Genomic DNA, 26,333 nt, shown 5'->3' on the forward strand with positions numbered 1-26,333 from the left:
ATGGATTTAGAGGGTATTTTTCGAAATGTCTTTATTCTCATACACTAGCATACATTTGAATGGCACAAATGCAGTGAAATCCAATTGAGAAAAACAAATGTTCTACTAGTCTATGCTCCTGCAAGTCTTCAGAGATGATGTGGCACAGCAGCCAGAGCTGGCGACTCAGGAGCTGGAGATTCAGGTTTGAATCTCTGCATCAGCCCTACATCCTATGATTCTGGGCAAATCACTTAATCTCCTACTGCCAATGGACAGGGCCTAGATACCCTCATGGGTGATAAGCTGTGCTATATAAATTTGCAAACTTTAACTTCAGATAACAAATGCAAGAATGGTACAAAATGCAGCAGAAGTATACCCAGGTATGAATCATCGAAAGAGGCCCTGAGACTACTCCACTGGCTGCCAGTACAGGCCAGGGTCAAATTTAAAGCTCTATGCATAGCACACAGGATATTGAATGGCAAAGGCCCGTCGCCCCTCAGGGCACTTCTCACACCATATACACCGGAAAGAGCCCTAAGATCCTCTTCAGATTGCCTTGCCAAAACCACCAGGATAAGGCGATCCAGATGGGGAGAAAGATCATTCATACACTTGGTGCCAAAACTCTGGAACTACTTGCCTAAAGAACTAAGGCTTCTCACGGATGAGACTAGCTTCAGGAAAAAACTGAAGACATGGTTGTTTCCGGGATGAGTCAATGGTAACCGCTATCTCCTGCTCTGCAGCTCTGGGAAGCCCTTGGGCAGCTATGCGCTTTACAAAACACATAAGCATAAACATAAACCTCACTTGAGTGAGTTAGCTTGGTACATGCAGCAGGAAACGGGACAAAAACACAACATGAACGCATCACATTTTTGCCACTGAAAGCTGATCCTTTTTTTTCCAATTTGGGCAGCTTTATATTTTGGACCTATCTCTGACAGCACCTAAGAAAGCCTAGAAACCTGTGCATTTTTGAAACTAGACACCTAGGGGTAACCAGGCTGGGGTGACTTGTGAGGCTCTCACCAGGTTTTTTAACCCAGAATTCATTGCAAACCTCAAACTTTGACAAAAAAACACATTTTCCTCACACTTCTGAGATGAAAGTTCTGGAATCTGTGGGGAGCCACACATTTCCATCCACCTGGCATTCCTCCAAGTCTCCTGATAAGAATGGTGACTCACTTATGTCGATAGGCCTAATGCCTGTGACAGGAAACATCCAAAAACGCAACATGGACACATCACATTTTCTCCTGAGAACTGACACTTTTTTTCCAATATGGGTAACTGTAGATTTTGGACCTTAGCTCAGCTGGCACCTTGGGAAATGTTAGACCTGGTACCATTGGCGTGAGTCTCCCTGCCATTTTTTCTGATTGCCTCCTCTGTTTTTGATATGTTTTGCTGGTTGAGATACTTTTGGCACTGTGCCACTGCCAGTCAGTGCCACAGTGCAAGTGCTCCCTATGTTAAATGGATGTATTGATTAGAGACTCCATGATTGGGTTATTTGATTTACTTGTCAGACCCTAGTACAGTGCACCATGTGTGCCCAGGGCTTGTAAATCAAATGCTGCTGGTGGGCTTGCAGCACTGGTTGTGCCACCCACAGAAGCAGCTTGTAAAGTGTGTCTCAGGCCTGCCATTGCAGAGCCTATGTGCAGTCTGCTACTGCCATGCTGACTGACCAAGTGCACCCACTTGCCAGTCCCTAAACCTTCCCTTATCTTCATATCAGACACCCCTATGGTAGGCCCAAGGTCTGGGAGCATTGTAAGTATAAGTTAGGACATGCCCTGGTGTGTGTGCCGTGTCCTAATAGTGAATTACAGCCATTTTCGTTTTTCACTATTGCAAGGCTACTTGTCCCCCATAGGCCAGAATGGGCAGTTTGATTATTACATCTTATAATCAGAACTGACTCAGGGAACATGGTAGAAATTTAGTATGCCTGAACTCAGGATGATAAAATACATCTTTTGGTAAAGTTGGTTTTAACATTCTGTGTTTGAAAATACCACTTTTAGAAAGTAGGTATTTTCTTGCTTAACTGTCCAAGCCTGCTTCTGCTAGGTTGTGTATTGTGTGTCTGGTGGTTCTGTGAGTGACAGGGGCTGGGAATTCCAGGGGAGAGGGTGTGTCAGCACAGGGCTGAATAGGAAGATCTGCGCATCCAGGGGTATCCAGGGTGAGCTAACTTGCAGGGTTCTCACCAGGATTTTTTTAACCAGAATTCTTTCAAACCTCAAACTTTGACTAAAAAAACACATTTTCCTCATATTTCTGTGATGGAAGGTTCTGGAATCTGTAGGGAACCACAAACTCCCATCCACCCGGCATTTACCCAAGTCTCCCAATGAAAAGAGTACCTCATTTGTGTGGGTAAGCCAAGTGTCCACGACAGGAAACGACGCAAAGCACAACTTGGACACATCGCATTTGTGTACCCAAACTGACCCTTTTTATCCAACGTGGGTAGCTGTAGATTTTGGACACTAGCTCAGCCAGCACCTTGAGAAATCTAACCAACCTGTAATTTTTTTTAAGCTAGAAACCTGGGAGTATCCAGGGTGGGCTGACTTGTGTGGCTCTCTCGAGGTTGTTTACCCAGAATCCCTGGCAAACCTCAAACTTTGACCAAAAAACACAGTTTCCTCATATTTCTGTGATGTAAAGTTCTGAAACCCTTGGGAGCCCCTAACTTCCATCCAGCTGTCTTTTTTCACTAAGTCTCCCAATAAAACTGGTGCCTGGCTTATGTGGGTAGGCCAAGTGCCCGTGACAGGAAACGCCCCAAAATGCAACATGGACATATCGCATTTTTCCACTGAGAACTGACCCTTTTTTCCAATGTGGGTAGCTGTAGATTTTGAACCCTAGCTCAGCAGGCAGCTAGGAAAACCTAGCACACCTGTACATTTCTGAAAACTAGACACCTGGGGTATCCAGCGTGGGCTGACTTGTATGGCTCTCACCAGGCTTCTTTACCCAGAATTCCGTGCAAACCTCAACCTTTGACTAAAAAAACACATTTTCCTCACATTTCTGTAATGGAAAGTTCTGGATTCTTGAGGGAGCTGCAAACTTCCTTTCACCTGGCATTCCTCCAAGTCCCGCAATAAAAATTTTACCTGACTTGTGTCAGTAGGCCTAGTGCACATGACAGGAAATGGCCCAAAACGTAACATGGATGCATCACATTTTTCACCAAAAACTGACCTTTTTTACCAATGTAGATAGCTGCAGATTTTGGATCCTAGCTCAGCCAGCACCTAGGGAAACTTAGCTAACCTGTACATTTTTGGAAACTAGTCACATAGGGATATCAAGGGTGGGCTGAGGTTTGTGGCTCACTCCAGGTTTTTTTACCCAGAATCCCTGGCAAACCTCAATCTTTGAATACAAAAACACAATTTCTTCACATTTCTGTGATGGAAAGTTTAGAATTCTATGTGGAGCCACAAACTTCCATCCACCTGGCATCTCCCAACACCTCCCAATAAAATGATACCTCACTTATGTGGGTAGGCCTATTGCCCGTGACAGGAAATGTCCCAAAACACAACATGGACGCACCGCATTTTTCCGAAAACTGACCCTTTTTTTCCAATATGGGTAACTGTAGATTTTGGACCATAGCTCAGCTGGCATCTAGGGAAACCTAGCAAACCTGTAAAAAAATTAAACTAGACACCTAGAGGTATCCAGGGTGGCCTGGCTTGCATGGCTCTCGCCATGTTTTTGCACCCGGAATTCCTTGCAAACCTCAAGTATTGACTAAAACAAACACAATTTCCTACCATTTCTGAGATGGAAAACTTATGGAATCGGTCGGTAGATTCAAACTTCCATCCACCCAGCATTTCCCAAGTCTCCTGATAAAAATGGTTTATCACTTGTGTGGTTAGGTCTAGTGCTTTTGACAGGAAACAGCCCAAAATGATTCTTTTTCAACTCAGCTTACTTTCTTTGTCACTGTTTTTCTGTCTTCCTCTTACTCCTTTCCCACCCCCTCTTGTGTTTTTCTCTTTCTTGCTCTGGGTCACAGTTCGATGAGAAACAAATAAGTGCCGGTCCCCACAACTGAGTACCGTGGTCTCCACCTGCAACAACTGGCTCAAATTTAGCACTGGTTGGAGTTCTGATGTACTTTGGGTGGTTAGACGGGATTCTGCGACGAGCACATTTCAAAGTAGATAGCTCACTAATGCTATTAAAAAAAACATAAAGGTGGCTCATCCCCAACATTGTCAACGTTGGCACACTCGTGTGTTCCCCTTCTCACTGTGTATTAGCATCAGAGCCTGACTGGAAACTAAAACCAACCCTGACAAAGGCGTACATTCCAGTCTCCACACTGCAGGAGATTGAGAATAGAATAGGGTCATGGGTACTTTCATGGCTGGATCATGGAAAACCATCAAACTTTAAACGCAGCCTATTGGGACAGGGCCAGAATTACCAGAGATCAAGACCATTGGTTTGCGTGAAGACCACCGTAAAGTTATTTAAGTCCGAGCGCGGTAGAGGCCCAGACTGGGCATGTGCGGAGCCCACGAGCTCAGATACTTAAAGAGAGGCTGCGCCTGCTCCTGCGTCGAGCGCCGTGCGCGGAAGCCAGCATCCTCGCGAGTTAGTGAGAGCAGCGCCGCGCGCTCCAGAGGCACTACTGTGAGAGGCGCTGGGGAGGAGAGAACAGCTGGAGGGATGGCTTCGGCGCGGCACTGAATCCGCTTGGACAACATATTCCCACCTCGTGCTTTTTATTAGATTGATTTTTTCTTTCTTTTACGTTTATATATTTTTTTTTCTAAAAAAGCATGAGTCACCAGTCCTTCCGAAGAGGTATCTCGTGCCCGCCCCGCGACGCCAACTGCACGCGGATTATGGCATCGTTAGCCGGATTGAACGACTCGGATGTGAACGCCTACAAACTGGTGGAGCTGCCGCACGCCACCACGACGGTAAGTGACTCTGTGGCAAGGGAACCCTGCTCAGCAGCGTGGGACAGGTGGCAGCTTCCGTTGGTCAAGTTTGAGTGCGCGAACCCCTGCACAGCTGCACTCGTCACGGGGCTGTCCTGTCACGAAAGGACTGTGGCAGGGAAGACCTGTTGAGTTCCCTGGTGTTTAAACAGCACCCATTGCCTTGTATATGTGGCGCTGTCCATGTGCTTAACTCTGTCCAGGGTCATGATTACACGCCCGCACCTTGCGGGAGTCTACAATGATGTCAGCAGTTCACGGTGCATAGATTTGGAAGGATGCTGTTGCCTACACTGTCAACTATATAGCTAGTTAATGAATAAATACCTAGAAACACAGCGACAGATGGCGGGAGGGACGGAGCGACGAAACTAGAAGCAAACACGTAGTTAGATAGGTAAATATACATATAGACTGATATGTAGAACACAACTTAGAGACAGAACAATACGCGGGTATATATATATATATACATAAATATATATATATATACACACACACACACACACAACATACACACACACACAGGTGATAGATAGATAGATAGATAGATAGATAGATAGATAGATAGATAGATAGATAGATAGATAGATAGATAGATAGATAGATAGATAGATAGATCGATCGATCGATCTGCACTTTTGAATTGCAGATGGACAATACACATTCCTAGGATGCACTTAGAATTCAAGTCTCACGGCTTATTTCAAGTGTGGACGGTACTTAGGCTTCTGCTCCCTTCACCCCCCCCCCCCCCCCCTTTATCAGCTCGCGGTGTGTAAGAGTTCCAGATTTGTGAATGAAGAAGTACTCCGGAAGTGGCGCTCTGCTGCTTGTCCTGCATTTTTTAAAATTGAAAATGCAATTCGTTAGAATTCTCCATATATTGATACTTTATCATAAAGTCAGCTAAAGTTCACTCTTCATTGAAACGCAGGGTCCGGCCCATACCTTATCAATGCACAATACACGTGTAAAGCATTCTTAACGTATTTTCTTTTATGGGTAGACAGTGGGCACCGAGAGAGGCAGATTGAAAAAGAAATGCACGTTGATATAAAAGTAAAGTGATGCGTGCACTCAAGACTAGCCCGGCGCATACATAAATAGCATCGTCCCATATTTAAATATGAGGAGCTATAAACCTAGATAAACCTCTCCAGAAAGACTGATACAGGCTGAAGGATCGAGGTGACCTCAGACACATCCGATCTGTAGGACATGGAGTCTCCTGTGGAGGTGCTCCTCAGTTGGACGCAGGGTACAGCAACTTCTCAACCAGGTATTGAATGGGTCAAAAACATGCACTGAATTTGCTAATAATTGCTGAAGTGTGTTCATCAATTGCATTGTTATGTTTTTTAAGTTGGTGAGTATTTACATAACATGTTTTATATTACATGTGTAGTTTATGTATGGCGCAAATGACTGTAGTAGCTATATAAAAGGGGTTTCTCTGGGCGTGAAAGTAGTGCTAGCATTGTATACAGTGGGGCGATGGTGGTTGTGTCAAATTGTAATCACTCTGTTTGACAATAACTTCTAAAGGGGTCTCAACAAGCACTGAGCTTCCTGTTTTTCAGTGTGGGAAGTATCAGTGCCACCTCTTGAGTGCCTCTATAAAGATTGTTTCCTTGAGAAAATAATTTAAAACGTTCAACGTGTTTGCGTCCAGAGAATGCATGCAAAAAATCTCAGCCTATTATATTTCTTAAAATTCTGCATGAAAAATTGACTTTCAAATTTACGTACTGTCATCCTTAATTTATTTTTTATGCACCTCTGCTTCCCTTCTAGGGCCTCTTCTGTTTATAAACTACTCTAAATCTCATGCCCAGCTGTCTTAAGTTCTTTTTGGAAACCATAACACTGTGTATTAATTCCAGCAAGCAATTGCTTCTCACATAGTGAGTCTAATGATTGATATGTGCCACAAAGAAACTGAAGAGAATGTTTGGAATGAACATGCAAAACTAACCCCAATAACTAATGGACTGGCCACTAACTTTCTACTCCCGGGTAGGTGCTACTCACCGTAGAGCGCCTCAATGCTTTGTCAGGGGTAGTAAGTGCGCTATATATTAAATTTAATGTAAATACATTGAGCAATACACACATAGACACCCACAGATACTAGGGCTTGGCTTACGTAGGTGATTGAACTGACGAGTATGCTTATGGGAGGAGATATGAATGCATGCATGTATGTGTGTGTATGTATGGATGTATGTGTAACTGACTGACAAACAGGTTGATATGTGTGTACGTGGGTGCAGTGGTAATGACTGTGGATCTGTATGTAACACGCTCATCCATTTGTAACCAATGGTAATGAGTGCGTGTGTTTATAAAGCATTATTATTAGAAATGCCAGAATTACGGAAGACAAAGTTCTGAAGCTGGAACTGTGGCCAAATACTTCAACCACTGGGATTTGTGTGTGCCCCTGAGTCACATCCTGGCAGGTGTAACCAGCCTCTAATTCTCCCACGGTCGATACAGTGAATATCACTGATTTGGGTAACAATAAAACATCAGTTAATCAGCGCTAAAATATCCACAGATGAGCAAGTGCTATACAACTGCACGTGTCATTATTTTAAGCTGTAATTACTATACTAAGTGTTGTCATTCACCTAAACTATTTCCAACTTGTGCCAACACCTGCCCCCCCAGGCAGGAATAAAGTTTCATAATGCAACATGATGCAAGCATTCCTATTAAGAAGCTTACACATATTATTGTGAGAACTGAGGTATGTGTGAACATTTCCACATGTGTGCGTGCGAGTGGTGTATACAGTATGTGTAAGTGCATAAGTGTGGGATATATATATATATATATATATATATGCATGTGCTTAATGAGAATATGTTTATCTACTGTGTGTGCACAGGTAGTGTGATGAGCTTGGTGCATGGAGTGTGATGTGTTCCATGATATTACATGTCGGTGTTATGTTTAATGGTCTAGGTCTATTTCTACATTAATGTAGAGCTCAATAGTATATACAGCCTAGTTGTACCAAATGCACATGCACTCGTGCACATACACATACACACACGTACACACTCATCCACAAACACAAACCTACATATATTATAAAGTCAGCGACAGGGACTATACAGTTATGGATGAAATGGTTACATGTTTAGTCTGTAGGAAATGCATTTTTATTTGGTAATATATTTCTCATTGTTTGACAAACCTACCAACATTTGACAGCAACTTGGCCCGGTCAACGAAGTATCGTCAGCTCGCATTTCGTATAGATTGGTCAAGTTAAGCCATAGAGATTGCAGTCATAACAAAATCAGCATTCAATATTGTTAGAAAATAGGATTTTTCTGTTCCAGTCATAGCAAAAACAATTAAACTCATTCTAACCAAACTTTGTATAATGAGACACCTTTAATCAGACTCTCCTGTTTTTTGTGTGGTGTAAATATATTCAGTAGTTTTATGGTTTGACTTTCCAGTGTAGCGGTTGCCAGACAATTATGGAAGCATCAGTAGAGAAGGGTTGGTTCAGCCCACATGTTCAGAGCCAGGAGTGCTTGTTTTGATATGGCAGAAAATGTGTGCTTCCACAAAAAAGTTTTCCATCCACACAGATGTGATCATTTTATTTATATATCCAGCTGCTTGAGCTTGTAATTTCAGGGGCATACAATGTCATTTTAATGCTATTAAAGGGTCTTAGATAGCTAGATAGCTTACGGTGTTTTTCTACATGGATGTTAAGGTCTGGCTTGACAATGCAACTGTTACCTAGCCTCTCAACCTACACCAGTATTATTCTACAGTTCTCTACTTCTACACAAATACGTATCCATCCCCATGCTTTTTAGTGGTAAAGCTTCACAGTACTAAATAACATTCCTTTAAAGACAGACCTATTAGCATTGCCAATGCTTGTTTAGATGTTAGAATAAAAAAAAATGGCTTGATGCCCTTCAAATGGTTTATGGTTTGTATATTTATCCTCTCTTGCACTAAAAAGTACCTACATGGATGTGGAACCTGATTGTTTTTTCGGAGTTTAACATTTTGCTCTGGCTGCGGCATAGTGTCTTTCTGCTCCTACGAAGTCAGCAGGCATCATTGTGGATAAAATGTTCCTGGGCTTTGGAGGTGGAGGGGTTGTAAGCTGGCCCCACACCAATCCTCAACCCCATAACTCCTCTAGTGGGATGGCAGGCATGATCACAGAAGAGTGGAAAATTCATTTCCTCTTAAATTATTGGTAAATACTGGTAATGCCTGTTGTCACAGAATAACCATGTTTAATTGCGTATCATTTTGGCCTTGTATAACACATTTGCACAGAAATGTGCAAAAACAAAATGAAGTTTGGTCTCGAAAATCAGATTGGTCAAGTGGAGAGGGCTTTATAAAGGGGTCTCAAAAGTTAAAAATGTTCTTAGAAATTGTAATTGAAAATAAAAAATGAGACTGCAAAGTCTTGAACCTACGACGATGTTTAATTAGTGCTGAGACAAGAAAACAACTGCAGGGTGAGGCTGAAGTCCATGCAATGTCACCAGTGCCTGCTAGGGAGGAAATGTCAAATGGGCAGTGGGATGGGACGACTGGGAGTAAATCAAGATCAAAGGCCTTTAGCCCTTTGACAGGTGCCCAGAAGGCAAAGCCAAATGCATGGTTCAGTGGACATTGGAAAGGAGATATTGGAAGCAGAGCGCCCCCCAAGACCCCCCGGTCTGTGCCGAGTGGGTCTTGAGGGGGTGACTGTACATCAGTCCTGATCAATGGCAATGCTATATACTCAGGACTCAATGCACATGAAATAATGGGTGCAAAGATGGGCTGAAAGTCTTGCCTTGCACTGTCTTTGTTCCACCAAGTTCTTAGGTGGCAGAGTACAAGCATGTCAGACCCTGAATTCCTAGACGCCTGGGCAAGGCCACAGAACAGGTTGACTGGGCACGGGGTGGACCCAGAACCCGTGCTGTGCTCTTGAGCTTTCGGAGCATGACAAAAGCTTATGCCCAGTGGCCTCTGAGAACTGGAAGAGAGGGTTCAGAGCAGGGCAAGCCACACCTTTTGCCATAAGTTCAGAGCCCACAGGGCATAACTGTAAAGCATGCCCTCCGGGTTCACGGGGCATGGAGCTATGCTCAGGCACTGCTGAAGGTCATATACTCTATCTAGTGACTTGCTATGTATGATTGAAGGATGTATTCTTCAGGCTTTGATAACTAGTGAAAAGGATGGCAGGCATATCTGAAGGTCAGATTCTGATCCAAAAGCCAGTTGCACACAGCCTTATGGGCAAGGGCACTGGGCACAGGACTTGGCTGAAAGCCACGCTCTCCACTCATCCCACTGTAGGTTATCTGCACCATGCTGTAGAGGCAGGTGGTGGGACATATTGTTCATCATGTACAGCAGTGGCTGATAGCTTCACCCTTGCACCTTTTGCCCAAAGGCATAGACTACAGCAAGCAGGCTCTGGGATTAGGGGCACTGTACATTGGCCATAGCCAAAGGCTACTTCCTGTTCCAGGGCCTGTTGTATATAACCAGTGGTTGTGGAGGGTGGCTCGACCAGAAGAAAAAATCCGCTCTTGGCCATGTTATGTAGTCCTTGTCTCATAGGAAGTGCACATTTGTAGTGCAAAGGACTTCTGTACTACAAAATAACGTGTAATTGCCAAATTTAGAGACTATTCACTAAAGTGCACTAAATAGAGTTTGCAGTGGGAACTTAAAGAAATCTGAATAGAGGCTAACCAAGCTTTTTCAAAGGTTTCGGTGCATTTAGATCAGGGGATACACAGAAATACAGATTCATAGGCATAGAGAGATAGAGAGAAGTAGAGAACAAGAGGGAGAGAAGAGAAAAAAGAAATAGGGTTATTTTAAAGGAAGAAGAGCGATTGTGTCTGGGAGAAAAAAAGGGCGCCGATTGGCAGAATATAAAACGAGAGAAAGTCTGAGAGCAACAGAGACAGGCCGAAGTTGGAGAGTAAAATGGTGAAAGAGAGATAGAGAGAGGGTAGAAAAAGTGGGAGTGACTGAAGGAGAGAGAGGAGGAGAACAAAAGAGAGCGAGGTTGATAGAGGTAGAGGAAGAGAGACAAGCACGTAGATGGATCAATAGGTTGATGGTGAGAAACAGAGAGAGATTGGGAATCCAGAGATATACAGACAGGCAAAAAAACAAAAAGTGTATTAATAAATACAAAATTAGATGAGCAAATAGACAGTCACATTAATAGATAATATAAGTTGTCAGAAATAAAGAAACAAATTTACACAAACACATAACAAGACACTTGTATAGAGATAGGCAAATCGTGTAAAACACAGTTAAGCAACAAGCTATATAGATTGATAATGTCAAGACACAGAAAGATAGACTGACACAAAGAAAGACAAACATGCAGCTACAAACAAGGACAGATTTAGAGGTAGAGAGATCACACAATTGCAGATCATTCTCTTTAGCGAAGAGTAAATTTAGGCAGGGGTTCAAAGTAACTAAGATCACACTTCGAGGTAGAAAGTGGTCATTGCTTCAGGGCTTAGGATGGGAAAGCATGAAGAGTACCCCACAAGTCATGAAAAGAAGAGGGGGCACTGAAATGATATACTCCAGTCAACAGAATGAGCTTGGTATGTGCGGAGATGATTGGTGAGCAAATGGGAAAATTACTAACTGTTGACGCAACGCAGCAGCCATAGTTGGTGAGATGCATTGTGTCAAAGGGAGAGAGAAAAACAGCACCATACTTAACTAGATACGGTCCTGTTTTTCTCTCTCTTAGCGCTAGTGAATTTTAAGTAGCCATGTGCTCAAGCATACACCCTTGCATCATGGTGCAAGGGTGCGTGCGTTCTGTCAAGTATAGCTTTTGTAGTGGAAAGGGACCCTTCGAGTATAAAAACTATGCTTTAATATTATCCCAGATTATAATGTGCTATGCAATGCAGCAGACATGCAAAGTGAGAAAAATGTGAAGATTTTTTAAACGTGCTCCACCATTATGCCTCTCTCACTCTCTCTCGAGGAGGCATCATTTCTTGGCATAAATCCCCGTCTGCAAATGTTAGTACGTAGAGATTTGCATCAAAACCAATGGGTGATGGCAGGGGAATATGCACATACCACGTATGGAATGCCCTTTTGACGCAAAGTAGCACAAAGTAACACACAGTGCTTCTCTGCATTACTTTAGGAAACTTTTCAACCCAAATCAAGATTTGCATTGCAAAATAGATCCCAACACAACACTGTGCACTGGGTTTTCATCACTTTTATGACACAAACCTAGCGCAAAGTGTTAGTAAATGTGGGCCCTTATGCTGGATTTTGCCTCATTTTTGTGACACAAACCCTACAATAATGGGCATATCTACAAGGAAATGGTGCAGTGTAGCGGCAAATTTTGCAGCGCCGTGCCGCGTCATTTCCAAATGCAGGGATGCGCCTTATTTACAACAATACGGCTCATCCCTGTGTTTTGCCTTGTGCCGGCGCTAAAAAAAGCTGCCTAGTGCCAGCACAGACACCCTTGGGCTATAGTGCAAGGGTACCTGCATTGCAGGGAATGATTGTTTATGTGCAGGAAGGTGTCCCTTTCTACACATAAACAATCATTAAAGACGTTTACGCGCATCCCTGTGTTTTCCCTTGTGCTGGCGCTAAAAAAAGCTGCCTAGTGCCAGCACAGACACCCTTGGGCTATAGTGCAAGGGTACCTGCATTGCAGGGAATGATTGTTTATGTGCAGGAAGGTGTCCCTTTCTACACATAAACAATCATTAAAGACGTTTACGCGCATCCCTGTGTTTTCCCTTGTGCTGGCGCTAAAAAAAGCTGCCTAGTGCCAGCACAGACACCCTTGGGCCATAGTGCAAGGGTACCTGCATTGCAGGGAATGATTGTTTATGTGCAGGAAGGCGTCCCTTTCTACACATAAACAATCATTAAAGACGTTTTGCTCTTTCTTTGTGTGCTGTAACACATAAAAAAAAGCAAAAACTAGGAAAAAATTAAAGTATTTCTCCTCGTTGTGCCAATCTAACGCCTGCTTTTGCATAGCGTTATTTTTGGTGCCGCCTCAGATTTACTGATCCTTGTAAATCTGGGGCAGCATCAAAAAGCAATGGGTGGTACGGAGAAATGCCCACAGCAACACCCATTGCACGCCCCTTTCACGCAGATTCCTGCATGAAAGGGTACCATATTTGCAAAGTGGCTTACCGCCAATTAGAAATTATGGTGCAGGGCATTGCCCCACCTGAACTTCAAGAAAAGTGACGTTCCGGTGGCGCAATTCACTTGTAAATATGCCCCTGTGTTTAGTAAATGTCATCCATAATGTGCCCCATGTATGGCAGGGCATGGGGGAAGTTACGGAGTACTGAAAAATCAGCCAGATGTGATGGTACGTGAGGAAATGATAACTCAGATATTTGGACGGTAGGTAGCTACACAGATGACTGTGTTCAGTACACTGTAGCGTTTGAGTTGACATGCTTGTAACTCTTGTAGAGTGAGTCAATGTAGTAGTGAAAAACAGGTCTGTGAAGTGGAAAACATTCCATCTGATAATCTACACTCTTTGCCCCCTTCCTTGAAGCTTGTTGGCATGGTGTGAATGCCAACGATGGGCTACGAGCATTCGTATCCAGGAACTAAGGGGCATATTATCAAGAAACAGCTTTAAAATTATCGCCTCTTTAGCGGCAGAAAACTGCCGCTAAAGCGGCGATAATGGGCTTGATAATAGGCCCTTTGGAATTCCAATAGAAGCCCATGTTGTGGTGTCAACATAGGGTTCTATTTTAATTCCCTAGGGCATATTATCAAGCCCCTTATCGCCGCTTTAGCGGCAGTTTCCTGCGCTAAAGCGGCGATAATGTTTGCACCGTCTTTGATAATATGGCCCTTGATGCGCAGTACAAGTGCCTATTTTTCAACGCAAAACGTCTTCTGCATCTAGGGACTAGACTAGATGGACGAGGCAAGGAAGTAACATTAGGAGAGATATATGCGAAAGCGTATGGAATGCATGAAGAAACTCTTATCAAGAGCAGCTGATTCAAAGCGAGGCCTGGGTGCGTTTGATAAGGCTTCAGTACTGCATCAGCAAGGGGAAAGCTGGACACCATGCACTGTTTGTTAGAAAAGAGCAACCAGAACTGGGCAGCCCGAGGGGGCTGGGTGCAACCTTACACATCATCCAATTATCTTTCGAGAATCACGGGCACGTGCAGAGCGTACCGTCAGCTCGAGCGCAGCAGTCTGAAGGCTTATTCATGGCGAGGAACTCAGGGCAGCCAAGGGGCGAGGTGTATGTGCACAACATAACAACAATAAGAAGCACAATAGAACCGTTCTCATACGGGGGATTTCGTGTGCCCAGGTCCACAATACCCTCACTGTAGCCACCTTTGTCTCTGACGTTGAAATGTTGACAATGTCAGCCCCAGAGCACCGCATGATCTTTTCTACGTCAGAAAGCGAAAAATAAGGCTAGTGATTAGACAAGCGATTCAAAACAATTGGTTTTGATGTAAAGTCAAAAATATCCATCGGTGAATACTTGGAGCAGAGCCCAGTTTTTTCTGAAGGAGTCCAATGGCATGCCAAAACTGGGAAATTCGATATTTTGTAGCCTGCAGGTGATTGCTGGAATCCATTCAAAGGAAGGGTGCCTTTCTAGAGCATTCCACGGTGGAGGTCTTCATTGGAAAGAATGCTCCGGAGGACGAGCTGCAAACGACTCTTAAAGACTAGGAACACATTCACTCTGCAGTCCTTATCTCTCTCTTAGGCCAGTAGGACGGATGTCTTTACATTCACAAAGTAGGTGCAACTGGTTTTGCAAATGCAAGGGGCACATTTTAAATGCACGCATTGGGGAGGGGCCTAGAGGGGCTTGGCACCCCATAATAATTCTTGCCACCCACCCAAATACACCTGGCAGCAGGCGGTGCTCAGAGGTCAACGTCAAGATATCTTTTTTTAACACAAGCGTTTAGCTCATATTAACCCTTACTTCACCTCAAAACATGTTCAGCATGCAATTTGAAATTAAATTAATGCCTTGCGTTTCTAAGCGAACTTCAAACACTTTCCTTATTATACAAAGGGTAAGAGAAACTGGTCCTGCATGGTCATCTGCAAAAAATAGTGCGCTACAGGGTTTAATCATAATTCTACATGATTCACTATAAGTAATGCTATTCAAGGTTTACCTGTAATCTCTTCCTTGCATGAAGTAAGATCTTGTTTTTCTCTTTCTCTTTGTAGAAAAAAAACATTGGCTTGGATTTACTAAGATTGTGCCGCCACAAAGCCATGTAAAATGGCACAAATTGGCACAAAGTCTGGGAAAAAAGATTTGCTCTCCAGCACGGAAGTTGTTTTGTGCTGGAAAGGTACCCTCTCTTGGTGCAGAGGTGCACTTTGTAGTGCTCTGCATTACTGTGCATGTGGGGGTCAATCCATGGGTGGTACATGTTTGTTTTTTAATGCAAAGCCTGGTCTACTAAGATAGCAGCACCAGGCTTAAAATAATGCCTCTTTGAAGCTGGCACAAGTTAGAGAAATGTATTTATTTCCTCTAACACTTCACACATTGCTTGTGCGCTGCATTGTACAGCATACAGCACACATCTAAAGGTGTGGCATTTTATTAAAATTGTCGAGACGTAGGATTTTCTAGCAGGACGGAATATCTCCAGTACAATACCTATGCTACAACTCAACACACCTGGTGCAAAGCTGTGTGCATGGCTACAAGCAGCCTGCATGTGTGCCAGTGCAGGGGAAAGGGGCAATAGCAGAGCATTTTTTCTTAATATGGCCAGTGCTTAATTTGAGCCGGTGGTTTCCGGTGCTCAGCACCTTCACTTGAGATTGTCAACACTGCACTTAGGACAGTCTACATCATGGTGGCACTGCTCATCTAATTTAGAGATGATCAGAACAACAATTGTTTATGAATACAATATACATTAAAACTTGCTAATAGCTGCCTCCCCAGCCATTCCTTTAGCTTTGGGGTCCTGGAATAATCTGAACTGTTGCACTTGCAGATGAGAGAGATGGTTAGTAGTTGTTTTGGCAGCGATGACAGGGGCGGTGGGTGGTGCCAGCCGAAGTGGCATACTGGTCAGGGCCCTGGCACTTATTATTTTACAAAGAACTGAATCTGGCTCTGCACTGCTTTCTACCCCCGTGTAACACAGTACAGCAAATCTACCCTATTATTTCACAACTTTTTTCAAGGTATTTCCCCCAAAATACTCATCATATCTGGGCACAGTCACAGGCATGCCAACACCCAACACTGACATGGGGACACTGACTTGGAAACAGTGACACAGGAACACTGACAGGGGCACAAACATCTATGCTGGGGGATGCCAAGGGGCATTGAGACTGGAAGATTAAATTGGGGGTACTAGGATATTCTATGTAAAGTACTTATGCTTGGACACAACACTAGGACAGTGAAATGGCACAGGGACACTAACACAAGTGTACTGAATGGAGGAACACAGCACTGGGTGCTGTCCTGTGACTTCGGGCATGGGTCACTGACATTGGGATGCTAACACAAGAACACTGACATGGAGACACTGACATAGGGACACAAACATCGGTACAGACACTGGGACATTAAAATGAAAATTGGACACTGCAACACTGCTAAGGGTTAATGCCACTGTGACAATGCATGGAAACACAGACAATGGCACAAGAAGACACTGACACACGGACACTGACATTGGGTTCAATGTAATTGGCATGGACAATGACATAGAAGAACTGACTTGGGAACATAGACGCTGGGACAATGACACTGGGCCACTGAAACTGGGTAAGATAGAGAAATAGGGGGACAGACCGTAATGCCGGAGCACTGACAGGTAACACACACAGGGACATATCCACTAACACTGACACTGGGTCAGTGACCCAGTAAACACTGACAAGTAGTCAAATACTAACTCTGAGACACTGACACAAGGGCACCAGCTCGGATACACTGATGCAGCCTGCTGTAACACACTGATACTAACACAGGGAAGTGACATAATACCATGCATCAGCATGGACGCACTGACACTTGGTGACTAGCAACAGAGCACCAGAACTGACACTGGAATACTCCAGGTGACACACACATTGGTTCACCAACACTTGCACATGAATTCTGATGGGTGGCATGGACACAGGGATTCTGGCACTGGGGCGCTGACTCAAGAGCAGTGATTTGGATGTATGGATACATTGACCCAGGAACACAGGCTGTGTACTATTGACCTTGGAACACTGATAGGTACACCGTGAAGTCCAGAGGAGCCGCTAGCATTGAGCCACAAATACTGTGAGACGCTGACACGGGCCACTCACAGTTACATGGGACACAGACCCTGGAATGTTGACAATGGGACCATAACATGAACATTGAGAGGAACACATTGTCACTGGCACACTGAAAAATGGAACATGAACTAGCAAGGGGGGCACATTGGCCTAGAGACACTGGCACTGTTAGATGAATACTGACATTTAGACAATGATGTAGGGACACTGATAATTGTACACTTTGACTAACATTAGGGGAATTGACATTGGGGCATGTCACTGACAAGGGCACTGAAAGTTACACAAGGCTACTGACGTCGGGGCATGGGCATGAGAACACAGGGACACCATGGACTCTTGAACCGTGGACATAAGAACAAAAAAGTCTATGTTCCAAATTAAACATCATTGTTCTTTAACAGCCCCCACCACCAACAGGACCTACATTGGCTAAATCCCTTCATCAGCAACACTTCCGAATCTTCAATCTTGAGACACTAAGTCAGTTTATCAGCTCCGAAGACCAATGAAACCACAATCCTGCCCAAAATAACCAGAACCAATTCCGCCCCTGTAAGATCCCAGAATACACCTTTTTGTTTTCAGCTTTGCTGAGAAGGCCACATGCTTGCTGCTGTCACAGTGAAGGAAACGGGGCTTCAATCAGGCAATGCATTTTGCGTTTGAAGGAAAGAGGGTCTCTCTCTTCCCTTGTTGTTTGAGCCGTCTTCATCATGTAAGTTGCACTGCCTGCTGCCTGTCCAGTTGATTAAAAAGCACTCTGAGGCACCCAGAGAAAAAGACCAGTATAGAATGACAATCTGGACTCAAAATATACCACTGCCACTCCCTGAAAGTGGTTTTCGATCCAGGCAGTGCTTAATTTGTAAAATAAAAAATAGTGCAGGGACCGAAGGTGTTTCTTTGGAGGCCAGCACAGCATTACTGAATGCCAAGTCTGCCTAGTTTTAATACTCGCCTTGTGTCTCTTTTTTCCACCACCCTACACTTTGTATTTCTTTTTCTTAGTCTTTCAGGTTCTTTTTCAACCCTGTCAGTCACTATTTCCCTATCTTTCTCTTCCATCTTGGGTATCCACTTACCGTTTTCAGTCTGGGTGAATCTGATGATAAAAATTAAGTCTGAGTACCCAAAACAGAGTGGTGGTGCCAATCACTCCCGGCCACCAGTACAAATTAAGTGGATTGTAAGGTACCCTGGCTAGATCCAGCTCCTTTGACTCGTCTCTGTATTCTTAACTCTGTCAATATGTTTAAAACTGACTTTAAAATCAATCCATCCAGTTATTGTCAATGACCATTATTAAAATATGTCTAGAAATGCAGAATGTGTTAATAGTTTCCCCAACGGTGCTTAATGGAGAATACATAACCCCATCTATAACTGCATTTATTTTCGATTGAGTTTCATCAATTTTACTGTCCAGAAGTTCCTTCAAACCACAATTTGACACTCATTTCTTGAAAAATGGCCAATGTTTACTTCTCACTGTGACTGATAAGTGTCTTGAGTTCTTTAAAATCTCACTGTATTATGACTTTTTTTAAACAATATTTTTGGGGGGTCACATCCCAGTCCAACTTAAGGCACCTTTATTCCTTTCAGGCCAGGCCCCCCAAGAACATCTACCCCAGGCTATGGAGTCTGTCCCATTCTCAAATGCTTTGCAACTATTCTTACAGTCGCAGAACAAGAAATTAAGCATTTCACGTTGCAAGCAGGTTGCCATTAGATGAGCAAGGTAGTGTTGCTTGCAATGCTCCATGGGTAGTCCCCTTCATTTCTCAGCTGTTAACAGCCAGGAGCTATCAAAGGTTGGGATGCAAAACACCATGGCTGCATTGTATTGATTCCACCTCATTCAAAAATAAGGGCCTGACCCCAAAAATGAGAGCCAGTGGTCTCCACCTACAACCCCGGCTAAAAATAGACACTCAGATGGTACTTGTCACTAAGCACACGCTACCAATATTTGATAGTTTACACTATTCTTATGAAGGCTAGGAACATCTGAGGGAGCAGACAGATGCAGTGGCGGCCGCCGCCTTACAAAAGAGGTAGGTAGGCCGAGGAGGGGATGCGGGAGCTGGGGGGGGGGGAGAATGAAAATTAAAAATACTTAACTGCCACTCTGCTCCCACTGACGACGCCGGCCGCCTCACTACTCCTCTCATCGGGCCGGAAGGGGATGGGCCCTCAAGGCACAGGAACCCCACCCAATCCAGATGCTGCTCTCAAGCATGAGAGCTGCACCAGGATTGGTCTGAGTGGCCTCGTTTGCCACTCAGACAGTGCATTGGAGACTGTGGCCTTTCTGCAACACAGCCAGGTTGAAGAAACATAAGTGTGCATGTCAGTTTGGCCGGCCTAGGACAGCCAGCCAAACTGACATGGGCACTATTAGGTGCCCACTACTCCTCCTGTATGCCATGACCCAGTTCCGTCCCTCCCAATACTCACTGCGTTGTCAGACAGTGATAAATAAAATGATAATAGCGTCGTGTTATTATCATTTTATGTATCATCTGCTGAGTTTCGGCAGTGGAGCGACGCTCCCCTGCCATTACAGATGATTTGCCCCAGGGCATCTGTCCTGCAGGCTCCTGTTCGCCCTGCTCATGATCACATTCAGAGTGCCACTAGTAGTGGCAATGTGGCCTGTGTCTCTTTAAGGGCAAGTGGACACAATGTCACCACATAGTGAGTGTGATTTCTGTGATGGAGGTCTGCTGCAAAGAATATAAGAGAAAACTCCAACGTAACCTGTATTCTTTCTCTGTTGGCTCACTATAGCTCTATGGGCTGCCCATTACTGGTATAATCAAATCATGCACATTATCATATTGTTATGTGTAATTTTATTATATTTTTGGACTTATTCATGTTTTCTCAATGTATCTAATTATACAAAAGTTTAACAACATGTTATTGATACAACAAGATATTCATTAATGCAAACATACAATAGTTCCACATTGAAATACATGTGATAATTATGCTAAAGCAATTTCGAAATTTGCGAATAATACATATATGTTGAAACATTTAGTGTACCCCCTAGAACCAACCATACTAACATTCTAACCTCACATGCAACAACACACTTAATTCTTCCAGTAGGTACAATATACACAGCATGTCACATTTGTCCAGGCTTACTTCTGCGTTGAGACTATTGCGATTCAAAAACCTGTGTGCGGCTACATCCTGCGTCCAGCACGTCTTACTTGGGACCGACTGCATGAATTATTTTGACAATATTGAAGCCATTTTTGAATCAATTTCTTTTTCCGGATATGGTTGCCATTGATTGGATGATCCTCCCATAGAAATCCTTATACTGAACCTTAGTCTCAGGCGGGACAGTGGCGATTTAGCTCTTCATCCCTGTGATTCTTCAGAGGCATCCTTTAGAAAGCATCAGAGAACCGCAGGATCCCCCTACCAATCCCCTTTAAATTCATAAATGGCTGGCCTTGATAAAGGTATATATATAAATTAAAAACTCCACCAAAACGTGCGTTGACCGGGTTGTTGTGAAATTCCAGCCTACAATACAATCACGGATATCTTATCACTATACACTCTCTCATCACATACATGGGCTCCCCAGCCACAATTACATACACCGATGCCAATCACGGAGAGACCGTGATTGGCATCGGTGTATGTAATTGTGGCTGGGGAGCCCATGTATGTGATGAGAGAGTGTTAGTGTGTTGTGTGTGAGGTTAGAATGTTAGTGTGGTTGGTTCTAGGGGAAACAATAACTGTTTCAACATATATGTAATATTCACACATTTTCACAATGCATTAAAACAATCATCACATGTATTTCAATGTGAAACTATTGTATGTCTGCATTAATAAGTTTCTTGCAGTTTCAATAACATGTTTTTAACTTTTGTATAATTAGATCAATTGAGAAAACATGAATAAGTCCAAAATATAATAAAATGACAAATAACAATATGATAATGTGCATGATTTGATTATTCCAGTAATGGGCAGCCAATAGAGCTGTAGTGAGCCAACAGAGAAAGGATACAGGTCACGTTGGAGTTTTTTCTTACATTCTTTGTGTTTTTTTCACCCTTGCTCCTTGACCTACAAATTAATCCTAGAGGGTACCTTTCTACATGTAGTATAGAGGTCTGCTGCCCCATTCAGGCCACCTAAATCCCACCATTCACCCCTGTTCACATTATATCCACTCTGTTATTATTAATGAGGTGTCCAGTATGCGCTTCAGTGAGAACAGCCCTTTTTATGGGTGAGAATCTGAGACACCTGACAGTAAAAAACAAAATACGAAACGGGTCCCAATACAGTACACATTACTGCCAGGTTTGCTAGGTCTGTGCTGGACTAGATTGGCCCATCCGCTTTTTTTTTCTTAGAATTCTGGCACTGATAGTTCTGGTTTAATACTGGGTAAAATCGACTACAAGTCAGTGCTAAATTTGCATCAACTCTTATTTTTGAGGACCTGCACTTAATTTTCAGCATTGGAGATTTGTATAGAGCAAGAGATGGAAAAATTACAATAGTGAAAAGATGGAGAAAGAGAAAAACAGAAAAGCATCACTAAAGGAGAAAGCAGGGATCTGCAGCATTGAGAGAAAGAGGAAAGGGGTGTCTGTTAGTGGATTAAAAAGGCATAAGGCGGATTTAGAAATACACATCCCTAGTATTTGGTGCATGCATATTTAATTGCACCGGCCACATGTTTCAAAGCAGAGCTTTGGGCACCGGCACACTCCCATTTACAAATTAAGCACTACAAGTCCCAGAGTTCTAAGAAAAAACTGGATCGACCTAGCTAGCCACGCATAAAAACTTGGAACCTTTAAGTGCAAAGAGCGGGATCTGTCCCATGCGATCAAATTGCCATCCAGAGAAACTGGTTATTTCCTGAAGAGTTTCACAAAGCGCTTCAAGTTACCTTGGCCACTTCAGAGAGGTGTAACAGAAAGAGAATGAATGATAGTGAAAGTGATGACAACACGAGGGATAGGATGAATGTACACCAGACATACGTCAATGCCCCGGTTGCTTACCAGTAATCTTCATTACTCCGAGTCCTGGACTTCCTGGATGCAGTCCTGAGTCCCTTCCTCTCGACCGGGCATGGCGGTGGACTATTTCCTATTTTTTTGTATCTTTTGGCGTGGTATTTCACAGGAAATGCTGTGTTTGTTCCTCCCTTTTGTGGAGGCTCATGGTTAACGGGGCCATCTTGGGGGAACTTTTTGAGTTTCAGCTAGGGAATTGGTTCTGCCAGAGAGGAGAAGTATTATGCATGCGGACTGCAGGCAGGAAGACGAGCGAGGACGTAATGGCTTCCCATGACGATTTTAGACTAAGAGGAAAGCCAGGTGGAAACGTACTGTTTTCAGCAGTTTGGTGGGATTAACAGGTAGAAAGAAGGTCCTTTCCCCAACAGCAGTACCTCGAAGCCTTGACACCCCCTCTTCACTTTTAAACATTCAAAATGTTCTGAATAGGTCAAGTACACACGGGTAACGCAATGAGATTCAAGACGTTGTTCCTAGATTCAAATCCCATCTTCAAACACTTTATGTGACTTGCCGCATGTCTTCTTTCCATGCGCCTCTTGCTAACCGGGTAAAATTGATTAAAAGGAATTCAACGACAGCAGCAAACCGTGCATTCCTTTTGATAAATGTATTTGCTCATGCTATATGTTAGTGTTGCCATAGAAATAGGCCGCTCACTACCGTATGTCTTTTGTCGACAAATATGCAGTTTCCACTGGTGCCCCATGCAATGCTTCTGGAAATAAAAGGCGCAGTGGCAATTTAAGCTTTGACTATTTCATTTCTAGCATTTTTTTCTGTAGGGAAAAGTAGGCTGAAAGAGAAGAAAACTAGCAAACATGTGTGGGTCTCCCCAGCGCAGCCCCTCACCTGCCCTATCAGGTTCCACTCGTTTGCATTAAGTATGCACAGATTGAATCAATAACAGAGCGCTCCAGGGATCACATTCTACAGTGCTGGAATTTAAAATAAAAGAACAAAAAATTGCAATTTTCTGCTTTTTTATAATAACATTAGTTTTATCAAAGATACGCCTAAAAAAGGCAGAGAGATTTTGTCGAATAGGTAAACGCTTGGCTGTGGGAACAGGAGACCTAAAATATAATCTCAGCTTCCCTCTTGACCGCATTATGTGACACTGGACAAATGTTCCCTTACATGACACAATCAGAAGCCCTTAGCAAGAGGAGGGACACCAGCAATATATAAATCCCAAAGAGCCACATGTAAACTACTTATCAAGGAAAGTACATTTTTGGTGAAACATTGGTTTGATGCCAACTTACTTTTTTAGTGACAAAGTAGTTGCATAACATAAAATGTATTTCTAACATGCACAGTCACACGTGGATACCTGGGAACTGAACAACAGATGCTTATTGTTTCCCAAATGAAAGGTACTCTTTTTATCGACCTCGGGGCGATGAACGCCTGAGTGTGATCTTGAGGTCAAACCAGTAGCGGTCAATGCGATGCAACGCGCGCAACGAAATTTGTTTTATTTATTTAAATGTGTACTTACCTCCGTTCATCCATATTCCGGTGTTTACATTTCCCCACTCTGCCCCTCCCCCGCCCTGCCTCACTGCCCCACCGAACTCCCTCCACGGACCGCTACTGGGTCAAACACAGATCCCTGCAGTGGACGCATTAGTTGCAGTGCTGGAATGATGCTTACCCTTTGCACGCTCGAAAATAACAGCTCACACCTTTTTGTGTTTATTGTAATAATCTCCAATCTTCTACTTGAACCTTTTTTTCCATCCCATGTTCACTGCAAACCGCGTTACCTGTGTTTAGCAAATGAGAGGAACCCATTGAGGTTGATAAGGGAAAGCAGCAGTTGCTCAACCTGTTTGCTCTCCAAGCTAATTCAACGCTCTTGTCTTCCATTCTAGAACACCCCTTCGTTCTAGAACCTCATTCCCTCAATTTATTTTAGAACCGGCTCAGATGCTTGGGTGCAGCACAAATACTGAGCTCCTAAAGCTAGTACCCAAAGTAAGACTTGACACCACATCTGTGGCGGCTGGTGACATTTGAAAGTGGGGGGGGGAGGCGTAAAAGTTATGGATGAGTGGTTGATCGGCATCCGAGTGCTTCAATGCGTTGGAAGACTGGGGTCAGTGTCTATAATGTAGTTCTTTATTCCCATTTGTGACGGGGGGAAATAACATTGCTGTAATTGTGTGTGCACATCTCTGCACCATAACGTAGGCTGAGGAAAGCAGCTTTTTTATGGGCCAGAGGACCCCACGAAAACGCCAGTTTGAGCAGGAAGCGCTAATTACACTTTTGAAGTATAACACTTTCAACGTGAGATGAAGAGTGATGCAGAGGTTGGCAGGGGACTCAAGCTAATTCAATTAGATATGCTAATGTTAAAAAAAAAAAAATTACAAAGGCTGGGCAGTGAATATGCAGATCCAGGCTGTGGTGCAACCAAGTATGCTTTGAATGATGCTGTTCGGTGCGACATTTTTCTTCACTTACCTTGCCATTTGCTGGCACACGGCATCAGGTATTTGAATAAAAACTATTTTCTGTGCAATTTAAAAAATATGCAAATTTACCCCTATGTTACGCATGTTTAGGAAACTGAAATACGTATACACAATAACTAAAGGAGGCTTTTATATAGGAACTTTCGCCAAGTACTTCATTTCCCATAGAAATTCCCTGTGTACGGTATGTACTTACAAAGGAGACATAGTCCGTAGGTGCAGTTTGGATCAAGATGTTTGTATTTGCAACAATCACTTGCTGGATGTTTAGTGAACAATTTTATACTATTAAAGTAAGACATCGGCACACAGCGATTTATTACTGGATATTTGTAATTCCCAAAAAGCGCCCCCACTTTTATAACTGGCATTCTGGCTGTACAATGCAAATCAAAGCACTACACCGACGATTTTCACCATTCCCTCAGGTGAAACCCGAGCGTTTTCTTCTTAATTCTCTTCATTACGTTGTCTCTCCTTTCCACTATCTCTGAACATTTCTAAAGCTAGACTGTGACCTCCGAACCTGCTGAGCGACTCGCACACGGCAGAGGCAGGGTCGGACTCGGACTGGGAACCGGTCGGACAGGGAACCAACATCAGCCCGCATACTTTTTATAAGACCACACCCCACGTAGTAACCGAGTGCAGCATGCAAACCTGACTACTGCTAAAGGAGTTTTTTTTGGGGGGGGGGGGAGGGGGGGCTGGGGTGTTTACAACGCATGTTTCACTATATTTTACAATGCATTAACATTCAAAGTATGGACAATGAAATCTTTACGGGGCCTCATTAGCATTCTGGAAGAGAAAGCGCTGCAATTTTAAAAACTCTTCAGTTTTGGTAATTTGCGGCAGCATCCCACTAGAAACGGCTAGATTCTTGCAACAATCGTTTCATTTTGCTATATTTTGCAGTTTATTTGCCTACCTAGTTCCAGTCAGAAGATATGGAATGTGTAAAGGTAGGCTTCCTCCTATCCCACCAGGAATTGCAGACTGACTCCAGGCCTAATTCACAAACCGCCTGGCAGTCGAAGCTGGAGTCTCTCCCGTACGCGTTAGGTGCCTCCTTAGAGCAGTTTTCCATTGCGGAGGTCCCGCCACGAGTGTGGTACCCCTCTGCGACGGCGGGGGTCATTTGTGAACTAGGCACAGTCTTCAATCTACTTAGCCCGCGCGCCTCTGCCCGTGTGTGTATAATGCTGCCCCATTGGTAAATTACGGTAACGCATTTTAAAGGACTAGGAGGACGGAGTATTCCCCTCTAGGAATAGATTCAAAGCATGCTTTACATGCAGTCGCGGACAGCATGACGGGTGAGGGGGGGGGGGTCGCATGGGGGGGTGTTGCCTGTGGTGTGGGTAGGGGGAGGCGGTAGGGGTTTAAGAAAATAAAACAAAACTTACCTTCCC

General features: G+C 43.7%; 1 protein-coding gene across 1 annotated transcript in view; it reads left to right on the forward strand.

The window, feature by feature from the left end:
* The first annotated feature begins 4,621 nt into the window (after positions 1-4,621).
* Positions 4,622-26,333, forward strand: part of OPN4 (opsin 4) — a 1,042,115-nt gene continuing 1,020,403 nt past the window's right edge. Inside the window, exon 1 of the mRNA XM_085615055.1 lies at positions 4,622-4,961. Within this exon, the coding sequence (XP_085471181.1) occupies positions 4,818-4,961 (144 nt within the window). The 5' untranslated portion in view covers positions 4,622-4,817. The remainder of the gene's footprint in view (positions 4,962-26,333) is intronic.

This window comes from Triturus cristatus, chromosome 1_2 (genome assembly GCF_964204655.1).
Source record: "Triturus cristatus chromosome 1_2, aTriCri1.1, whole genome shotgun sequence".
Lineage (NCBI taxonomy): Eukaryota > Metazoa > Chordata > Amphibia > Caudata > Salamandridae > Triturus > Triturus cristatus.